We start from the raw sequence: 18,829 nt of genomic DNA on the forward strand, positions 1-18,829 counted from the left end.
TATAATATGTACGTATTTAACTTTATTAGATTTTGTAAATTGCTCTCCAAAGTGGTTGTACCAATTTATATTTCCACTAACATGTTCCTATTTTCCCATACTTTCTACAAGGATAGTAAAAATAACTTTTTGCCTTTCTGATGGTACTTTATTGTTGTTTTAATTTGCATTCCCCTGATTACCAGTGAGGCTGAACATTTTTTTCATATGTTTATGAACTATATGGGTTTCCTCTTATAAGAAATGCTTCTTCATTTCCTTTGCTCATTTCTCTTTTGGATTATTTGACCTTTTTCCTGCTGATTTGTGCAAATCTTTATATATTCTGCTTATGCGTATTTCTGGTTATGCACACTGAAATCATTTCACAGATTGTTGCTTATCTTTTAACTTTGTTTATGATATCCCCTGTCCTGGATAAGATTTTTATTTTAAGGCTCTGAGCATTTTCAATTTTTTCCTTTATGGTTTGTGCTTTTTGTCTCATGTTTAAAAAACTCGTCCTGACACCAAAGCCATTCTACAATATTTCCATCAGTTTTAAGTTTTATATTTCCATATTTATATCTTTCAATGAGATTTATTTTCATGTCTGATGTGAGGTGAAGATCTAATTTTATTTTGTTCCACATGAGTGACCAATTATCCCATACCACTCATAGGCTAGTCCGTCCTCCTACTGATTTGTGATGACATCTTTCACATCCAGTTCCCATACGTGTGTGTAGGTGTGTTTGAGTTCTCTATCCTGTTCCATTGCTCTATTTGTCTATCTTTGTGTCAGACCATTCCATTTTAATTCCTACAGATTTATAATAATAAGGTATATATAAGTTATAATGGGTTTTCATTATTGCCTTGGTAAAACTGTCTTTGTAAAAACCTAAATACTTTGAAAAGACATAATAATATAGTTGATTCTTTATCTTTTTTAACAGAATGACTGTACTTAATCACATATCCCCCCTCCCCATACCTCTCCACCAGTGTCAAAAACAAAGCTAAAAATCACTATTTTAAGACCAAGGCTTTCTCTTTCCTAAGAACGGCATTGCAGGAAGGAAGGAGAAAAGTGCTGACCAGCCAAGGGCTAAAGACCACCATCCCCAGCTCTTTAAGTGCATCATGATTACAGGCTCTCTACTGTACATGATAAAACCTGAGATAACCCCAACCACCACCCTGAGAGCTGCCCTTTGATTGACCAGGGGGAAGGGCTTTGCAACACTTAGGGGAGAGAAGATCCTATGACACTCAAGTAGGAGAGTCAAGAGCTGGTGATCTTCAAGTAGAGAAATAATGAGACCTGTGATACTCAGCAGAAGGATGGCAGGTAGCCTCCAAAAGGCTATGGGTAAGGGTGCTGACAGGTCAGATCTGAAAAGGCTCATGGTGTTGTTACACATTAGGGATCTATAACTTCATCAAGGTTTTGACTTGTTCTCTCTTCCTATGACAGTGCAGTCCCTTATCATAATGGAGGAGGACTGATTTCTTCACTGCCCAATTAGGTGAATCAAGGAATGAAACAGGATTATCGCTTTAGATGATGTTGTTAACATCAAGCAGTAAGTTTCGGGAACTCCTGGAACCAGGTACATAATTTTTCCCTAAGATATGTTCTTGTAGTTAATTATCATCAACACGATAGCCATCTGTGTACTACGTGCGAGGCACTGGGATTAAAGAGAAGGGTCCTGTAAAGTTCCATTAAAGTCTCCCTCAGTATTACCAGAGAAGGGGAACAAGAATAAATTAGGTAAAAGCATCTAGTCCATTAACTTTAAGAGGCCTAATAAAATAAAGCATGCTTCCTTTCACAAGATCTCACCAAACTACCCACATTGTCACCACTACCAATGGCAACTCAAGGGTGAAATTATGCAAGGAGAAAAAGAAATGGAAGGGAAGAAGGAAGAAAAGAAATGAAACATATTAGGCAATACAAAATGTCAGTGTCCAGATTCCTAACATCCTCATTTGGGCTACCTCCTGGTGATTTTGCTGTTCAATCCCTCTGTCACACGAGATCAAATTTAGAAATGGTAAAGAAGTAAAAACAGATTGCTTCAGGAAATAGTATCATGTGAATTGACTTGGAAAAATTTACACCTACGAGAAAACTAATAATTCAAAATTAACGTTTTAATGAATATTCAATGCCGTGGTAAGAAGTTCCAATGGGAACAACTCTTATTTCCCAGAATTGCCCTTAAAGCCCTGGGTGGAAAACAAAGACACAAGTACCTCCTTCTCCCATTCTAGGTTCAGGAAATGTGTCACCTATAGGGCCAACCCCTCCCTACAATGGACATAGATCAGCAAAAACTCCCACTGGGAAGGGAGGAAAGGTTTAGTGTAAGGAGAAGCTATCTCTACCCCCACCATCCTATGAGTGGCTTGTATAGTTTGAACAGCAAGAGAGCGCACAATATGGGGCATCATGGTACCAGTGCTTACTCACCAAAGGGATGTCAATTATTTAGCTGAAAGTATGAATCTAGTGGCAAGTAGAAAATTATTTTATTTTTCATGCAACACCTAGAAGAGATTATATTCCTCCAGATTCTTTGTTTAAAACAATGAAAGCCCACTCTAGCTAGTTTAGACCAAAAAAGAACTTAATAAAGGCCACAGAATTTCCTGGAACACCAGTAAATCAGGCTTGGAAGTGTCTACAAATAATGCCCCAACCACAGCAGATTCAGTCTGGTAGAGTAACAACCCAGCTACCAAAACTCTAGCTTGGGTCTCTAACTCTGAAACTACTATTGGAATATTGTTCCTGCTGCCTCTAGAAACTGACTGCTATTTTGCAAAACATTCTTCCAGGTACTTCTGATTAGAGTCTGGTGTGAGTGCATTCCACTGGCAAAGACTAAGGTCACAAGACTGTGCCCTCACTGAAATGTAAGCTTGGAAAGCAAGTTTACTGGTGTTCTTTTATTAAATTTTTTTTCTGCCTAAACTAGCTAGACTGGGCTTTCATTGTTTTGAACAAAGAATTTGGAGGAATATAACCTCTGAACCTAGTGGGAAAGTACAAATGTACAAAGAATGAAATTCTCCCACACAGAAAGTGTTCAGAGTACTGGGTGGCCAGATGAAATAACAGTGTGCCTTAGAATGTGGATTCTGCACTCCCCAGATTACTGCTTCTTACGCTTCACTGTGTATACAAATTACCTGGAGATCTTATTAAAATACGAATTCTGATTCCGTAGGTCTGGGGTACAGCCTGAAATTCTGCATTTCTAATAAGCTCTCAGATGATACTATATTTTAGTAGAGGAGTGGGTGTAAGTGCATTAAACTGAAATCTACTTCACAGTTTAAGAGTATTGAGCGCCATTTAATAATGGCAACAGTAACAGTGATAATGAAAATAAATATGGTGGAAACTATTATTTATTAAATGTTTATCAATAAGTCAGGTACATTCTTTAGTGTTTTACCTGTATTTTTGCATTTGGTCCTCAAACTACACCACTCTTTTTCTCTGGATGCATTTTTGTTTTGTATAAAATATAATCAAATAGTAAAAATCAGAAAAAGATAATCAATAAAAACAGAATTGAAAATCTAGACATAGACCCAATTATAAACAAAATATGGTACACAATTCAATTCACTGGAGATTGAGAATTAGTCAATAAATGATGCTGGAACATTTGACTACCTGTAAAAATATTGAAGTGAGGTTCCACCCCCAAATATATTCTAATTGTAGAGTTAAATGTGAAAAAACAAAGGAGACAAAATGGGAGAAGAAAAAAAAGAAAACTAGAAAAGAACCAGAAGAAAATATAGGTAAATATTTTTCTCATTCGAGGAAGGGAAATAATTTCCTAAGCAAAATACCAAAGGCAGAAAAGATGACAGTAAGCTAGACAGACAGAGGTAGAAAGAACAGCCTTCAAAAAATTAGGAAAACTCATACCTCAAAAAATACCACAACTCAATAGCAAAAAACCCTAAATAATCTGATTTAAAAATGGGTAGGCAATTTAAATAGACATTTTCCCAAAGATGACATAGATATGGCTGACTGGTACGTGAAAAGATGCTCTACATCATTAATCATCAGGGAAATGCAAATCGAAACCACAGTGCGATATCACCTCACACTTAACAGAATGGCTATTATCAAAAAGAGTAGAAATAACGAGTGTTGGTGAGGATGTGGAGAAAAGGAAACCCTCGTGCACTCCTGGTGGGCATGTAAACTGGTGCAGCTGCTATGGAAAACAGTATAGAGGTCCCCCAAAAAAGTAAAAGCAGAACTACCATATGACCCAGCAATTCCCCTTCTGGGTATTTATCTGAAGAAAATGAAAACACTAATTCAAAAAGATAAACGTACCCCTATGTTCATTATAACGTTATTTACAATAGCCAAGATATGGAAACAATCTAAGTGTCTATGGATACATGAATGGATGAAGAAGATGCGGTGTGTGTGTGGGTGTGTGTGTATGCAATAAAACATTATTCAGCCATAAAAAAGAAATGAAACCTTGCTATTTGTGATAACATGAATGAACCTCAAGGACATCACGCTAAGAAAATAAGTCAGATAGAGAAAGACAAATACCAAGTGATCTCTCTCGTATGTGGAATCTAAAATATATACATATATATTTTTAAAAAGCTCACAATACAGAGAATAGAATGGTGGTTGCCAGAGGTAGCGGGGTGGAGGTTGGGAGAAACGGGTAAATTGTTTTTGTTTTTCTTGAAATAAATTGAATTTTTTAAATTTTGGATATTAAAACACTCTAAAGAAAAAAAAATACCATCAAAAAAATTAAAGATTAATTAAATGTATTTCCAACATACATTATATGTATTTCCAATATACATGGTAGACTATGAGTTAATATTTCTAATATATAAAGAACAAAATGATCTATTAGAAAAAGATAAAGATGTATATTTTCAAAAGAAAAAACATTACAAATCTGATCAGCAAAAGTTGATTGCTTGCTACCATAAAACTTCTTATATAAGAGCTGATTAATAAAAGGGGTCCTTGTACTAATTATGTATCATAATAAGTGGTGTGTACGTGTGTATATTTGAGAAATATACACATACACATACAGACCTGACTCATGATGTAATAGAGATTTAAAATTATGACAAATGTCCAAATTAAAAACTTCAAAAAATTAATGGAATCTAAATTACTAGGAGATAGTTGATAATTCTTCTAATAACATATGTTCTCTTGTTACTATTTGCCAAGTTCTAGGTTGAGCAATATGACAAAATTGACATGAAAATTAATGTTATCCACACCTTGATTAATATTTTATAACTTTGTGAGTTTAGTTCTGAACAGAAATAAGGACGATTTTCCACTGAGGGGAATAAAATTTAAATGGCATCAGTAAAACTAAACAAAATGGAACAATTTCTCTTTGTTTCTGGCTTACTCAATAGCCATTTGTCAAATTATTTATTTAAAAAATATTATTCAAAGATATGTACTATTTCTGCAATGATTTGATACAGACCCAAGCTTATACAGCATCTGTTTTAAATGTACCTGATTCTGCATTCAGTTATTTCTTTCAGAACCTCTCTTCTTTGCCTAGTCCCAAGTATGCTTTACATATTAACTATGCAAGGTCCATCTGTACATATTTATACACACATATTTAGATGTGCTGAATTCTAAATTTTTCATATATCTATGTTTAGAATAAAAACTATTTATTATACACATACAAAACAAATAAAACTTTAAGTACAACCATTTAAGTACAACTGTAAATAAATATGCAAATACAAATAAATAAAACTTTTATAGCACAAAGCATAGTTTGGACTCTGTTAACTTTATATATCTCTCCCAATAGAAAAATGTCAATCAGATTTTTATTTGTCCCATTGATGTTTCTAATCCAAATAGTGTTTCTCTAAAGCTAATAATGTCTTAGCAATATGATATTCTTCCACAGAACAAGGGATCAAAATATCAGGATCACTCCTTAGGAAACTCCCATCACCAGTTCTTCAATATTGTTTTTCTTGAAGGTTCAATTCCAAGCTAAACCAATCCTCCCTGTGAGAGTAAAGCCAAATCATAGTTTATGGCTGTATATGTTATGTGCTATCCTTGGCCACGCTTTTTATGGCTATCATAAAAAGTACATTTTCATTGAGAGAAGGAAAAAAAAAAAACTAAAAATAAGTAAGCTATACAACAATAAATAGATTAAAATATTGTTTTCTAATAGGCTGAATTTATTCTCCAAAATAATTGCATAGCTCATGTCTGGCTTAGTAAAAAGCCTCAATGTCTCATTTACTATCCACTAGGCAGTTGCAAGGAAATCTTGCTTTGCATGGGGGCAAGTTTATGAGAGGGTGTGCAATACAAATGACGGTCTTACTAAGCTGTTTTGGTATACTGACCCACTTTGCAAAATACATTTCTGAATTCTACCCTCAAATATAAATTAAGTGAGAATGTAGAAAACCGTAAGCCTAAGTCTCTTATTTTGCAAAAAAAAGGGGAGGAGAGACAAATCAGATTCATAATTATTTAAGTGAAAAGGTACTCTTACATCTTACGTGTGGCAAGAATCAGATTTCCTAGTACAAAGACTTTTGCCAGCCTAATAAAGATAACACTGTGTCTAATGAGCCAAAGATCGTGTTGTTATTAAATAACTGAAGTAAACCTTGGAGTGGGGGGGAAAAAAAGGGAGGGAGGAAGGAACAACCGTGGAATGGAAGAAAATATTTATAAATCACATATCTAATAAGGGACTTAGGATCGGAATGTATTAAGAGCTCTTACAACTCACTAAGAAAAAGATAACCTAATTAGAAAATGGTCGAAGTATCTGAATTTCTCAAAAGATATACAAATGGCCAATAAGCACATGAAAAAAATTTCAACATCATTAGTTATTAGGGTAATGTAAATCAAAACCACAATGAGATACTACTTCGCACATCCAGTAGGAAAGCTATAACTTTTTTAATAGCAAATATCAAGTACTGTTGAACATGTGGAGAAATAGGAACCTTTGAACATTGCTGGGGAGACCGTAAAATGGTGTTGCTGCTTTGGAAAACAGTTTCGCAGCTCCTCAAAAAGTTAAACAGAGAGTAACCATATGACCCAGCAATTCCACTTCTAGGTAACTGCCCAAGTGCAATGAAAACATACGTCCACACAAAAACTTGTATGCAAATGTTATTAACAGCATTACTCATAATAGCCCCCAAAAGGAAAAAACCTAAATGTCCATCAACTGATGAAAAAAAAAATATATGGTATTACCCATACAATGAAGTATTATTTGGCAATAAAAAGGAAAGAATATGTTACAACATAGCTTAACCTTAAAAAATTATGCTAAGTGCAAGAAGGTCGTCACAAAAGCCTACATAATGTGACTCCGTTTACATGAAATGTGCAGAATAGGCAAATTCATAGATACAGAAAGTAGATTATTGGTTGATAGAGGCTGGAAAGAGGGGAAGAATAACTGCTAATGGGCATGGGGTTTCTTTCTGGGGTGATGAAAATGTTTTGAAATTAGGTAAGTAGTGATGACTGCACAAGTCTGGATATACCAAAAACCACTGAATCATAAACTTTACTAACGAGTGATTTTTATGGTATATGAATTACATCTCAAGAAAGCTATTATTTTAAAGCGAAATAAAATGAATAAACTGAAAAGCATAATTTTGAATCAAGATGCGAGTATGTGCAATTGTATCTTTTATTATAATACCATGACTGTTTTAGGAATATCATAAATCAAAGATTTCCTTTAGCGATCTTAAAGTTGACAATAACATCGGGGAAGCATATTTGTAAAGCAACTTAATTCTAGGAAGTTACAGGCTAAAGGCACAGGTACCTCAGACTTCTGGGGAAGCTTTTCTCCAAATACATGACTTTCTTGAGAGGGACTAAAATGAAACCAAAATGTGCCACGAATTTCTGTTTTTTGTTTCTCTGCATATCTATTCATCTTATTCTATGTTTCTAACTTCTGGTCTATTAGACTTGAATCATGAACCTAAACTAAAAGCATGACATCAAAACCCCCTTTATATAATAATGACCCAGATTAAATAAGTATTGAATGCTAAAATTACAGAACATAAGAATATTAGAATTACCGATATGGGCCTCATATAATTATTTCCTTTTCCTCTCAATCCATTCCAGTTATTTCAAAAATGTATTCCAAAAACGTAAGCTGAATCTTTTAAATTTTGAGAAGAGATCAAATCCTTCTTTTAGAAAGGCTTGTTGTTTTTTAAAAAACTTGGTTTAAACTGTCACATCGACTAAAACGAATAGAAATACCAAGCTGGTTCAGACAAATAAATAATAATGGAAAAGCATTAGGTCTATTGTCATTATATGCCTAACCCAACAACATTTTGGCTTCACACAGCAACCAAACACCTTGATACTAATAGGGCAGCATAAAATTTTTTTCAAAAATAACTATATAAAAATTCAGCTCAAGATCAGATACAAACCTTAAATCTAGCAGTGCAATATCAACAGCACAATCCTACAGCTGTCCTCTCAGCCCTAAGGTACATTAACTGGATGGATGGCCTTAATTCAGAATTTCCTTTATAGGATCCCCTGAATGTAATACATTTCACTATTTCCATCTTTCTGAGAATAATAAAGGCCTGAATTATAGCAAACTGAGCTAATGGTTTCAGAAGTATTGACGGCGCAGAATTCTCTGATGTATGTGAATGAGGGACTCACTGTCACCTCACATGCCATACCTGGTATGCACTGTGCCATGGCCTCAGTGGTTATGGATGGAGCAACTGGGGGCTGCTGCTGACTGGAGCTCACTTCTGGCTCTGTGTTAACTGAGGGAGAAAGGGCTACCTCACAGGAGGAGACCTGGCTGGGCAGGTGGGGCAGGAACTCTTCAGAAGCAACTTGCTCATCCTGTCCAGGCAGCTGCAGGGCAGACAAAGGGATGCTGATCTGTTTGTTAGGATGGGATGTGCTCACGGGCATCTGCATGGCCACCTGCTGGTTGGTGCCATGGGCACCAGGGGGTCCTCTGTTTGGTGAGGCCAGAGATGCCCTGGCAGTCTTCTGGACAACTGGTCTGGACATCACAGAGGGGGATGCAGACACACCATGTGGGTCTAGCTCTGTGCTGATGGCAGATGTTACATGGGGAATTAGCTTAGCAGACCCTACACAGGAGGGACCAGCATGAGTCTGAGGCTTGGGTTTTGCCATCTGAGTCAAGGAAAGGGCTGGTCCATCTATTCCTCCAGTCAGCTCTGCATTTGCCACAATGTAATAATCTTCTGGAATCTCTTGTTTGATTTTCTTGATGATGACATCACTGCTGCATTCATCAATCATCTGAGCCTGGGAGCCTGAATGGAGAGAAGACGGAACTATGCCAGGCCTTTTTCGAGCAATGCTTTGAGGCCTTTGGGTTTGGGGTTCAAAGTCACTATCCTCATCTGTAACAGAAGACTCACAAACCATGTCAAAGAGGGTGTTTTCATCTTCATATTCTTCAACAGCTTCGTCCAGCTCCGAGGGCTCACTGCAATAAGAGAAGTCACAAGAGTCTCTGGTCCGATTACAGTCTAGCTTCGCTTTCACTGGTCTCCCAGGATACCTTTCAACTGGGCTAGTTTGTGTCTCAGAGGGCACTCCGATTATACTGGGACTATCAGAGTTAAAACTTCTGTTATCCTGGAAACAGACCCTTTCTTGGGACCCAGCTCTGCAAGTAGCTGTCAGTGGCCAATGATAAGCATGACCAGCACTACAGCCCCACATTGCCGTCAGGTTCCCATGGGAACCTTCAGAAAGCAAGTGTTTCAGGTTAGGAATGAGGCTGCAAATAGTCCCATGGCTGTGGGCCCAGCTGACCAATTTGGACAGATTCTCAGATGAGGTATGAAGGCAATCCTCCATGTTACAGGATCAGCAGTGTCTTTCCTAAAGGGAAATAATCAAAATAAGAAGCCATTATTACCCAAGATATTCCCATATCTCAATTACTTCAATTTCCTTGAACTATGAGCATCACGAAGCATAAAAAAAATGCACTTCAAAACTGTATCTATCTAGTTAATATTACTGTATATGAGCAGAACTGGAAGAAAATACAACAAAAAGCAAAAACGACTGATGGCCTTATGGTTGTGAAATTTGAGAAAATTTTATTAGTTTCCTTTATTGTTATAACAATGCCCGCATAAGAAAAAATAGGGAAAGAAATATAAGAAACAATCAATTAAAAAGAGGCGAGCTTTTTCATGGTCCTTTTTATGTCTAAAGTCACAAAGGGAAACATTCAGTCAGCCCCTTAATAATAAAATGTGTTTTATTTGTGTTAACCAAGAGGCTGCACTTACGACTTCACCCTCTGTCATCAGAAACTTCATTACTAGAAGCAGAGCCAACAAAGGCTTAGACCCATTCTAGGGTGGATGTCAGACAAGGGAGGCCAGCCCTATGCTGCGCACCAGGCAACAGATGATGCAACGGGGAGTCCAAGGAGGGAATGAGGGGCTAAATTTGAAAAATGGGGAAGAAAAGTCTTTAGCAGAGAAGAGAGAACAGACTGGAAGGAGAGCCACTAGAGGCTCCTGCAGGGGTCAGCGGCACAGGCAGGCTGTAGACCAGAACGGAGGACAGGTAGGCCAGATGCCAAATTTTAAGAGCAGGATTTTAAGAGCAGGATTCCCACCTCCTTGCTGTCTGAAATTCCTAAAATACTGCCTTTCATCTCACTAGAGGTAAAAGGTGTGTCTGATGCATTCCACCATCTGAAGTTCCTATACACCCAATGATAACCAACTACCAAAGAGGAGTATATCTTTACTGGGCAGAGGTCAAAAAGAATCAGCTGTTATGATTCCTTGACTAGGTAAGAGTTGAGGACAACAGGATGGACAGGAAAAGCGAAATGGGGCATGTGCAGTCGGCACATGAGCAGAAAGGTCAAGAAAGGCTCTGCCCAAAGGGAGGCCCTAGGGAGAACTGGGCAAGGAGGAACAAGGATGGTGAAATATGGTTCAGTCTGCCCTGGTCATCTGAAGCTGTGGGTGACAAGAGGTGCCTTGCACTTGCAAGGACGTGGGCTCTGTACTAAGGTGTCAAGATCTAACTATGTGATCTGAGCCTCCATTCCCTACCCAGCCTCCACGGTACTCCATCAGCAGAGTTAGGTAAATTCATATCCTCGGTACCAGCTCCCGCTGGTTGGTGCTATGATGCCTAATGATCTGAGGCAGAGCTCAGATGGTGATGCTAGCGCTGGGGAACGGCTGCAAATACAGATGAAGCTTCACTCGCCTGCCACTCACCTCCTGCTTTGTGGCCTGGTTCCTAACAGGCCACGGCCGTGGTCTGGGGTTTAGGGACCCCTGCTTTAACATGTTTTGAGGACTCTGAGATGTGCCTATGTCCAGAGCCAACCTGTCAAGCCTCATTTCCTACTATCACAGCCTTTTCCCACATTTCTTGTGGTTTTCTCGTCTTTAAATACAGTTTCTCACCCACACTGGGCCTCTAAAAACATGTTCTTTGGTTTGATATGCAGCCCTCTTCTTTCTTCATCTGAAAAACCCCTGCAAGACTGAACTTGGGGCCATCTCCCATTGAAGCCTTTCCAGATCCCCTTTCAGCCTCAGAGGTTTATTGAGATTCTCTTATCTGTGCATCCATCATTTTGAGGAACTTTGCCTTTGCTGTACTGTTATCACTGACATTCTTGTCTATCTCCCAGACTTGACTGAGGATTCTCTCAGGACAGAAACTATAATATAATTTTTCATCCATGAGGACCTACTTGTGGATACAGAAATTAATAAGACATGGTCCTGCTCCTGAAATCTTGTATTGCTGGTGCTGAATAAATGAAGAATGAATGAACACAAAAATACAGGCAGCACCATCAACAGTAGCAAGTTGAACATATAAGATCCTCAAATAAGAAACATGAAATTTCCTCTAATCACTTTTATTGTAACCATTCAAGGGACTAGAAGATTTTTTTCCCTAATGGTGTAACCAAAACACAACTGTCTCGTCTATGTAGGAGAGAGTAACACATGAGCAACCAGATTTTATGAAGTATCACAGTAAATGGAAAGAACAGTGATGTTTTGGAATTCGGGAACTTCAAATTCCGGTCCTGGAACTTACTTCTGTGGTCTCAGACAAGTCACTAATTATCTCTAAGTCTAAAAATGACAGGACTATATGATCTTTATGTTTCCTTCAGACTTCAGCAATTTCTGGACTTATTTCATTTAAATTCCTTTCATATAACTTTGGTTAAAGTAGAAATACAGATAAAAGAGAAAGACTGATTTTGTTTGTTTTCTGAGCTTTCTTAACATATCTATTTAATTGGTATGGCAAAGACTGCTTATTTGCGTACCCAATGTCTATTCTCTCTTATTCCTTACAAAGAGTCCAACTTTGGGAGGCAGCAATATTCTCACAGAAAACATACTTCCCAGCTTCCCTTGAAATAGAGGTGGCCATATGACACAGTTCTGACCAGTGATGTATAAATGGAAGTCACTGCGAAAGCCCTGTGACACACAGACTTGTCTGGTTTTTTGCCTTTTTGCCCTCTGTTCTCTTTCTTCCTGCCTTGAACCAGAACATGACAGCTAGAGTAGAGACCCACTTGGGAGCATGAACTAGGAACTTAAAGATGGGAGAGACCAGATGGAGCTTGGGTCTCTGGTAACATCCTGAAGCCACTGCATCAGCTCTGAACTGCCTAGGATCCCTTGTGACATAGGGAAGGATGACCCCCGACCTTGCTTAAGCCACTGCTGTTGAGTATTTTATTGCATACAGCTGAATTCAATTACTAATTGATACACAAAAAATAATATAGACATCTTTTTTGAACTCTTAGAACAGAATCCTTCATTTTCTCTGTAACGTATCCCAGTCCAGTATTTCTCAGAGTAGACTCCACAAATAAATTCTCGGGAGGTCTGTAATTCTGTGTCAAATGTTTTAACTACCTTTATTTTGAGTGTAAGAAAAAATAGGCTAATATAAGCATATCATAAATCATCTAAATAATCACCTTATATCCAAGCATTGCTGTGTAACTTCAGCACCCCTCTGCCTTTGTACCTATACTCACATTAGTGTCCATAGTAACCTAAAGTAACATTACTCAACTTCTAATTTATTGGGAAATCTGTTTGTACTGTATTCTTTTTTAGCAGATATCAATATAAAACTTCTCTTTTGCATTAATAATTTTCAAATGAAAGGCATCGTGATTTGACATCATGAAAACAGCATAAGTGATGGTGGGGCAGTATACCTATTTAAGTGTCACAGGCTAATGAGAAAATAAAAAAGTTGAAAAAATGATATATTTCTAGGAAAAAAACACGTACATTAAGGCACAATATTCACATGAAGATGTTAACAGTTCAAATATGTAAAAATGTGGCAGAATCAAAAAATAAAATTGTATAAGCATGTGGAACTCAAAAGTATTGTCCAGATAAAAGCTACTATACAGTTAGTAAAACAGTACTATTGCTGAAGGCCCCACAGCTAGGAAAAAAAAACAAAAAACAAAAAACCGTTATAATTAAAATAAATGAGATAAAATAGGTAAAATTTAAAATTCTGTTACAGGCTTATCCACTTAATTCTATAATAACTATCAACCTTTAAGATCAACAGGTGGTAATCATAAGTCGCTTTTACTACATTCTGAAATTCCCTACCAATCTCATGAAGAAGCTCATAAACTTTTCTTGAGTACCATAAAATGAAAATATTTTTCCAGTATTACTATTAATATATTTCAACCAGATAACTGATGTTAACTGGTAGTTATGAGAGCATAATTAGCTGATAGTTAGGGTAATTAAATGGATTGAGTCCCAGATGACAAGAAATAGCTATCAATGCACTACAGTATAAGTTTAATACATAATAGAATCAATAAGACAATGAAGGTATTTACAAAATGCTGAAAATAAGTAGTCTCCAGAATCTGTTCATTCCCTTCAGCAGTCTGATAAGCTCCACGCCGAAAAATAATGTTTTCTATACCTTTTCAAGAACTAAAAATAGCTTCAGATAGTATTTTCACATATCTGATATGGACAATGATTGGATTTATACATTTAGTTTTACGGAGTTATCAACTGACACTCCATTAAAAATGGAAACTTAAGGACTCCTGCCTAGAACAATTTAGGTTAAGTATGAGATCTGACTGTGCTAAATTAGCAAACAAAGCTATAAAATTATCACTACACTGTACATGAAATTGGGCAAGCAAACATTCTATGCATCAGTATTTACATTATTAAAATCAAATCGGAAATGTTAAATATAGAATCAGACTTTCTACCATTAAGCCCAACACTGATCATTAGATTTCACTAAAACAATAATATAAAACTAATTATTATTACAGCTAACATTTATTAAACAATTACTGTTTGCCAAGCACTGTTCTAGGACGTGACAAATCAATAATCCTACTTATATCATAATTCTAGTTAAGTTAGGTGAATTATCCTCATTCTATAAATAAGTAAACCAAGTCACATGAACAGGGTAAATGGTGGAGCAAAAACCTGAACTTCGATCTTACTCCAGACGCCATGCTCTCTCCTAATTACCAAACACACTGCCTTCTGCATTATAATAGTAAAAAGGTATTGTCTCAAGTCTGGTTCCCTGCCACATTAATGTTATTAATTTGAATTATGTTGATCTTCTATTCTTACTTAAATTGCGTTTGTATGTCTGTTTTGTTTTACAGCTTCATCGGAACTATATGCATAAATTCTGTTAACACATATTTAAATAACATTATGTTAAAAATGACTTAAGCCAGCACTCGGCATGAAGAAGGTCCATGAAAATATTTTTCTTTCAAAAGTTTAAGAAAAATGTCTTTACAGAAAAAAAAGTATGAAAAGATTATGTCACTTTTCCGAAAACTGACAGAGTTACCAGCCAAATACGAGTGAATGTCTAAGTGGCTTTCATCTGACTTCAGTTATAACAATCTGCCCCATAGTCCTTGTAGTCTCTTTAAAAGGTTCTGAACCTTTCAAAGGATTTGTTGTTGCTGTTGTTTTAATATCACTAAATCTCAATTGCTGATGGATGACAAAACTGACCTAAGAAACAGAAAATCTGAGTAGTCATATATCTATAAAAATTTTATAATTAAAAATATATATATTTTCCAAAAGAAAGAGTTCACTGGAAAATTCTACCACACATACCCTGAACAAGGAAAAAATAATACCGAAATTATGCAAATATTTTCCAAAAATAGAAAGAGGAGAGAGCATTACCTAACTTGTTTGAGGAGGCCAGCATAACTCTAATACCAAAACCTGACAAAATTATTAAAATAAAGAAAATCATAGCTCAATATTCCTCACTGGATGCAAAAATCCTTTATAAAACATTAGCAAACTGAACCCAACAATAGATGAAATATCACCAAGTAAAACTTATCCCAGGAATGCAAATTTAGTGAACCTACAAAAATCAATCAATATAATTCAACAACAGCCCTCAAAAGAAAAAGCACATTATCATTGCAATAGATACAAAGCATCTGTCTACAGCCATGCTACCTTGAACAAGCCCGATCCTGTCTGATCTCGGAAGCTAAGCAGGGTGGAGCCTGATTTAGTACTTGGATTGGAGACCACCTAGGAAGACCAGGTGCTGTAGGCGTAAAAAATAAAAAAATAAGGGATTGTAAGCTGACAAGGTCCTTGCAATCCGTCAGATCAACTGAGGGTTGCCTCACTTAAAAAAAAAAAAAAAAGCATCTGACAAAACTCAATATCCATTTATAATAAAAACTCTTAAACTAATAATAATAGGGCATCTATGAGAAATCTACAGCTTTATCATTGTTTTTTCCTATATATACATACCTATAATAAAGTCTAATTCATAAATTAGATACCATAAGAGATTAACAATAACATAATAAAATAGAATAATTATAACAATACACTGTAATAAAAGTTATGTGAATGTGGTTTCTCTTAAGTCAAAAACTCCCACCTTTTCACTTAAAGGCAACACCTTACACCTTCTCTTCGGCATACTCTTGAGGTTTGAGGCCATTCTTAAATAAAATAAGGGTTACTTGAATACAAGCACTGGGATACCGTGACAGTTGACGTGAATGCCCAGATGGCTTCTAAATGACTCTCAGGTGGGTAGTGTATACATCGTGGACATGCTGGACAAAGAGATGATTCACGTCCTGGGGGGATGGAGCAGGACAACAGGAGATTTCATCAGAACGGCACGCAATTTAAAACTTATGATTGTGTATTACTTGGATTTTCCATTCAATATTTTTGGACCACAGCGGACTATGGGTAACTGAAACTGGGGAAAGTGAAACCGCGGATAAGGGGGGACCGCTGTAGTCTACGCAACTGACATGTAAAACCTCCCAACCTGTAAACAAATATACCTTCCTATGAAAAGTATGCTCTGTTTGATTCTGGAGAACGATTTAAGATCATTTTAAAAGTAAAAACCATTTCAGTTGACTTTCAAAATCATTTTAGTCAAGTTTCCTGGGTGAGAGCAAGAAACATGCGCCTTTAGAGAGATTCGCTGGTTCACTTAACTTACTTCCTTGAGTCAAATGTAAAATGTTTCTTGATCCATTCTTTCAACAATGTGTATTTAAGCATTGTAAAACCATGGGCTAAACCCTGGAAATAGAGTGACAAAGACAGACAGACTGTATCAGCACAGAGTCTATAGCCTAGGAGGAGAGGAACAAAAAATCAATTTCAATGAAGCATAGTAAGTGCTACAACACAGTTAGAACAAGGTGTTACAGAAGCAGAAGGCAGGGACATCTAACCCAGACCAGGATGGGTCAGGGAAAGTTACCTAAATATCCTAATCATATGCAAGTTGAGAACCAAAGGGTACAAGGAAGTTAGTTAGGCAAGAGGCAGGAAAAGTGGTCCTGCGTGAAGACCCAGAGGATATAGAGAACAGCTATGTCTGAGGAAAAATTAAAGTTGTTCTGTATGGCTGAGTAGAAAAACATCAGGAGGGGACCATAAGGGATGAAGATGAAACAAGCTATGTCTGAAAAAGTAAGCAAGGACCAGATCGTGAAGATCTTATAGATCTTGCAAGACTTTGGACTTTAGTAAAGAGATAATAAGAAAGTGTTATATGGCTGTAAACAAGAAAATGACTTTAAAATCATCATTCTGATCATAATTGGAAGAAATCAAGACTAGAGGCAGGAATCCAGTTAGAGATACTACAGTAATTCAGGTAAGATGTAATAGTAACCTGCTTTGGATAGTGGCAGGAGGGATGAAAAGAAGAGGATAAATTCAAAAACCAATTTAAGAGGTAGAAGATGAAAGACTGGATGTGGTAGGTGGGAGGAAGGAAGAATTTATAGATTCTGACATGGGCACTAAAAAAGGGTTTGACTTATGCTGTGTTACTTTGCAGTGCCTTTAAGACAGACAAAAGGAGAGGAACCAAACAGACAATATACAGATCGGTATAAAGAGACTAATAAAAGGAATGATGCACTATAAATACAAAACATCTATGAACATTTTTGCATAATCATAGATTGTAAAAACTGGATATACAAAAATGGCACTGACATAGTCCTGTGAACTCTGAGCTCAAAGAGTTTGAGTTCATTTAGGGATTTATCCAAATCTGGTTGGGGGCTGCTGGGAGCAGTGGAAGGGGGAACGTTACCTTGACAACTGATGGCTAACTTTCCTATATTTCAGCAGTGATGATTTTCCCCCATTTCTATTTGACCATTCAGATTGGAATTTAAGATGAAAAGGAATCAAATGTATGAGCTTAACCCATGATTACATCGACACCATTTTGACAAATGTCTATGTTCAGATTATCTGAGAGATGAGACCTAGTAAATCAAAAGAAGGTTTATGGGAGGATGGATTTAGAAGGAAGTCGGCTCGCTAAGATACAAAGCAGAGAATCAGCGACATTTTCCACTGACTGGTATAGATAAAATCTTCTGAGTCTCCCAAAAGGGCCTCAACAGTGGAAGTTGTAGGTAACTCTGATTAGGTGAGGGTCAGATAAAACTTTCTAAAAGCTCAACTGCCCTCCTTCAAGCCCAATCTTATATATATAAAACTAAAGAAGTTCTTCACTCAGATAAAACTTTCTAAAAGCTCAACTGCCCTCCTTCAAGCCCAATCTTATATATATAAAACTAAAGAAGTTCTTCACTCAGACAAAACTTTCTAAAAGCTCAACTGCCCTCCTTTAAGCCCAATCTTATATATATAAAACTAAAGAAGTTCTTCACTCAGACTATTCTGGATGTGTATAAGGGACCACTTAATGTGGGATGGGACAATAGAGAAGTTGAAAGCATGGACTCCACTGTCAAGACAGTCTGGGTTTAAATCCCAGCTCTCCCATTTGCTAGCTATGTGATCCTGAGCAAGTGACTTTACCTCGTTTCCTCATCTATAAAATGATAAGAATAATATTGACCTCATAGTGTTATTCTGAATACTAAACTCATACAGTAAGATGCTTAGAACAATCACTATATAATTGTTCACCTGAAATAAGGGGATTTTCTCCCATTTTGGTGCTCCACAATAAAACTACAAAGAACATATAATATAATACAGTACACTCATGGAAAAATGAGGCCCAGAGAACATACAATACAGTATGGAACACTCAGTTAATAATCAGGTCCTCATTGAACTTCCTCGACTCCTCTAAATCAGACACATCAAAGCACAC

General features: G+C 36.8%; 1 protein-coding gene and 1 pseudogene across 11 annotated transcripts in view; one reads left to right on the forward strand and one right to left on the reverse strand.

The window, feature by feature from the left end:
- Window positions 1–18,829, reverse strand: part of KIAA1958 (KIAA1958 ortholog) — a 266,726-nt gene that overhangs the window by 200,400 nt on the left and 47,497 nt on the right. For 10 of the 11 annotated variants that reach the window (XR_002777864.1, XM_023525152.1, XM_023525153.1 and 7 more), the window contains one exon: window positions 8,788–9,982. Coding sequence is in view for 10 of the 11 variants with exons in the window: in XM_023525152.1 (XP_023380920.1) it covers window positions 8,788–9,958 (1,171 nt within the window). In the remaining variant the exon portion in view is untranslated. Of the gene's footprint in view, window positions 1–8,787; window positions 9,983–16,090; window positions 16,296–18,829 lie in introns of those variants that run through there. The other variant, XM_023525155.1, reaches the window with a different exon arrangement.
- LOC111733179 lies at window positions 15,632–15,751 on the forward strand (annotated as a pseudogene).

The sequence above is a fragment of the Pteropus vampyrus genome, unplaced genomic scaffold, assembly GCF_000151845.1.
Source record: "Pteropus vampyrus isolate Shadow unplaced genomic scaffold, Pvam_2.0 Scaffold535, whole genome shotgun sequence".
Lineage (NCBI taxonomy): Eukaryota > Metazoa > Chordata > Mammalia > Chiroptera > Pteropodidae > Pteropus > Pteropus vampyrus.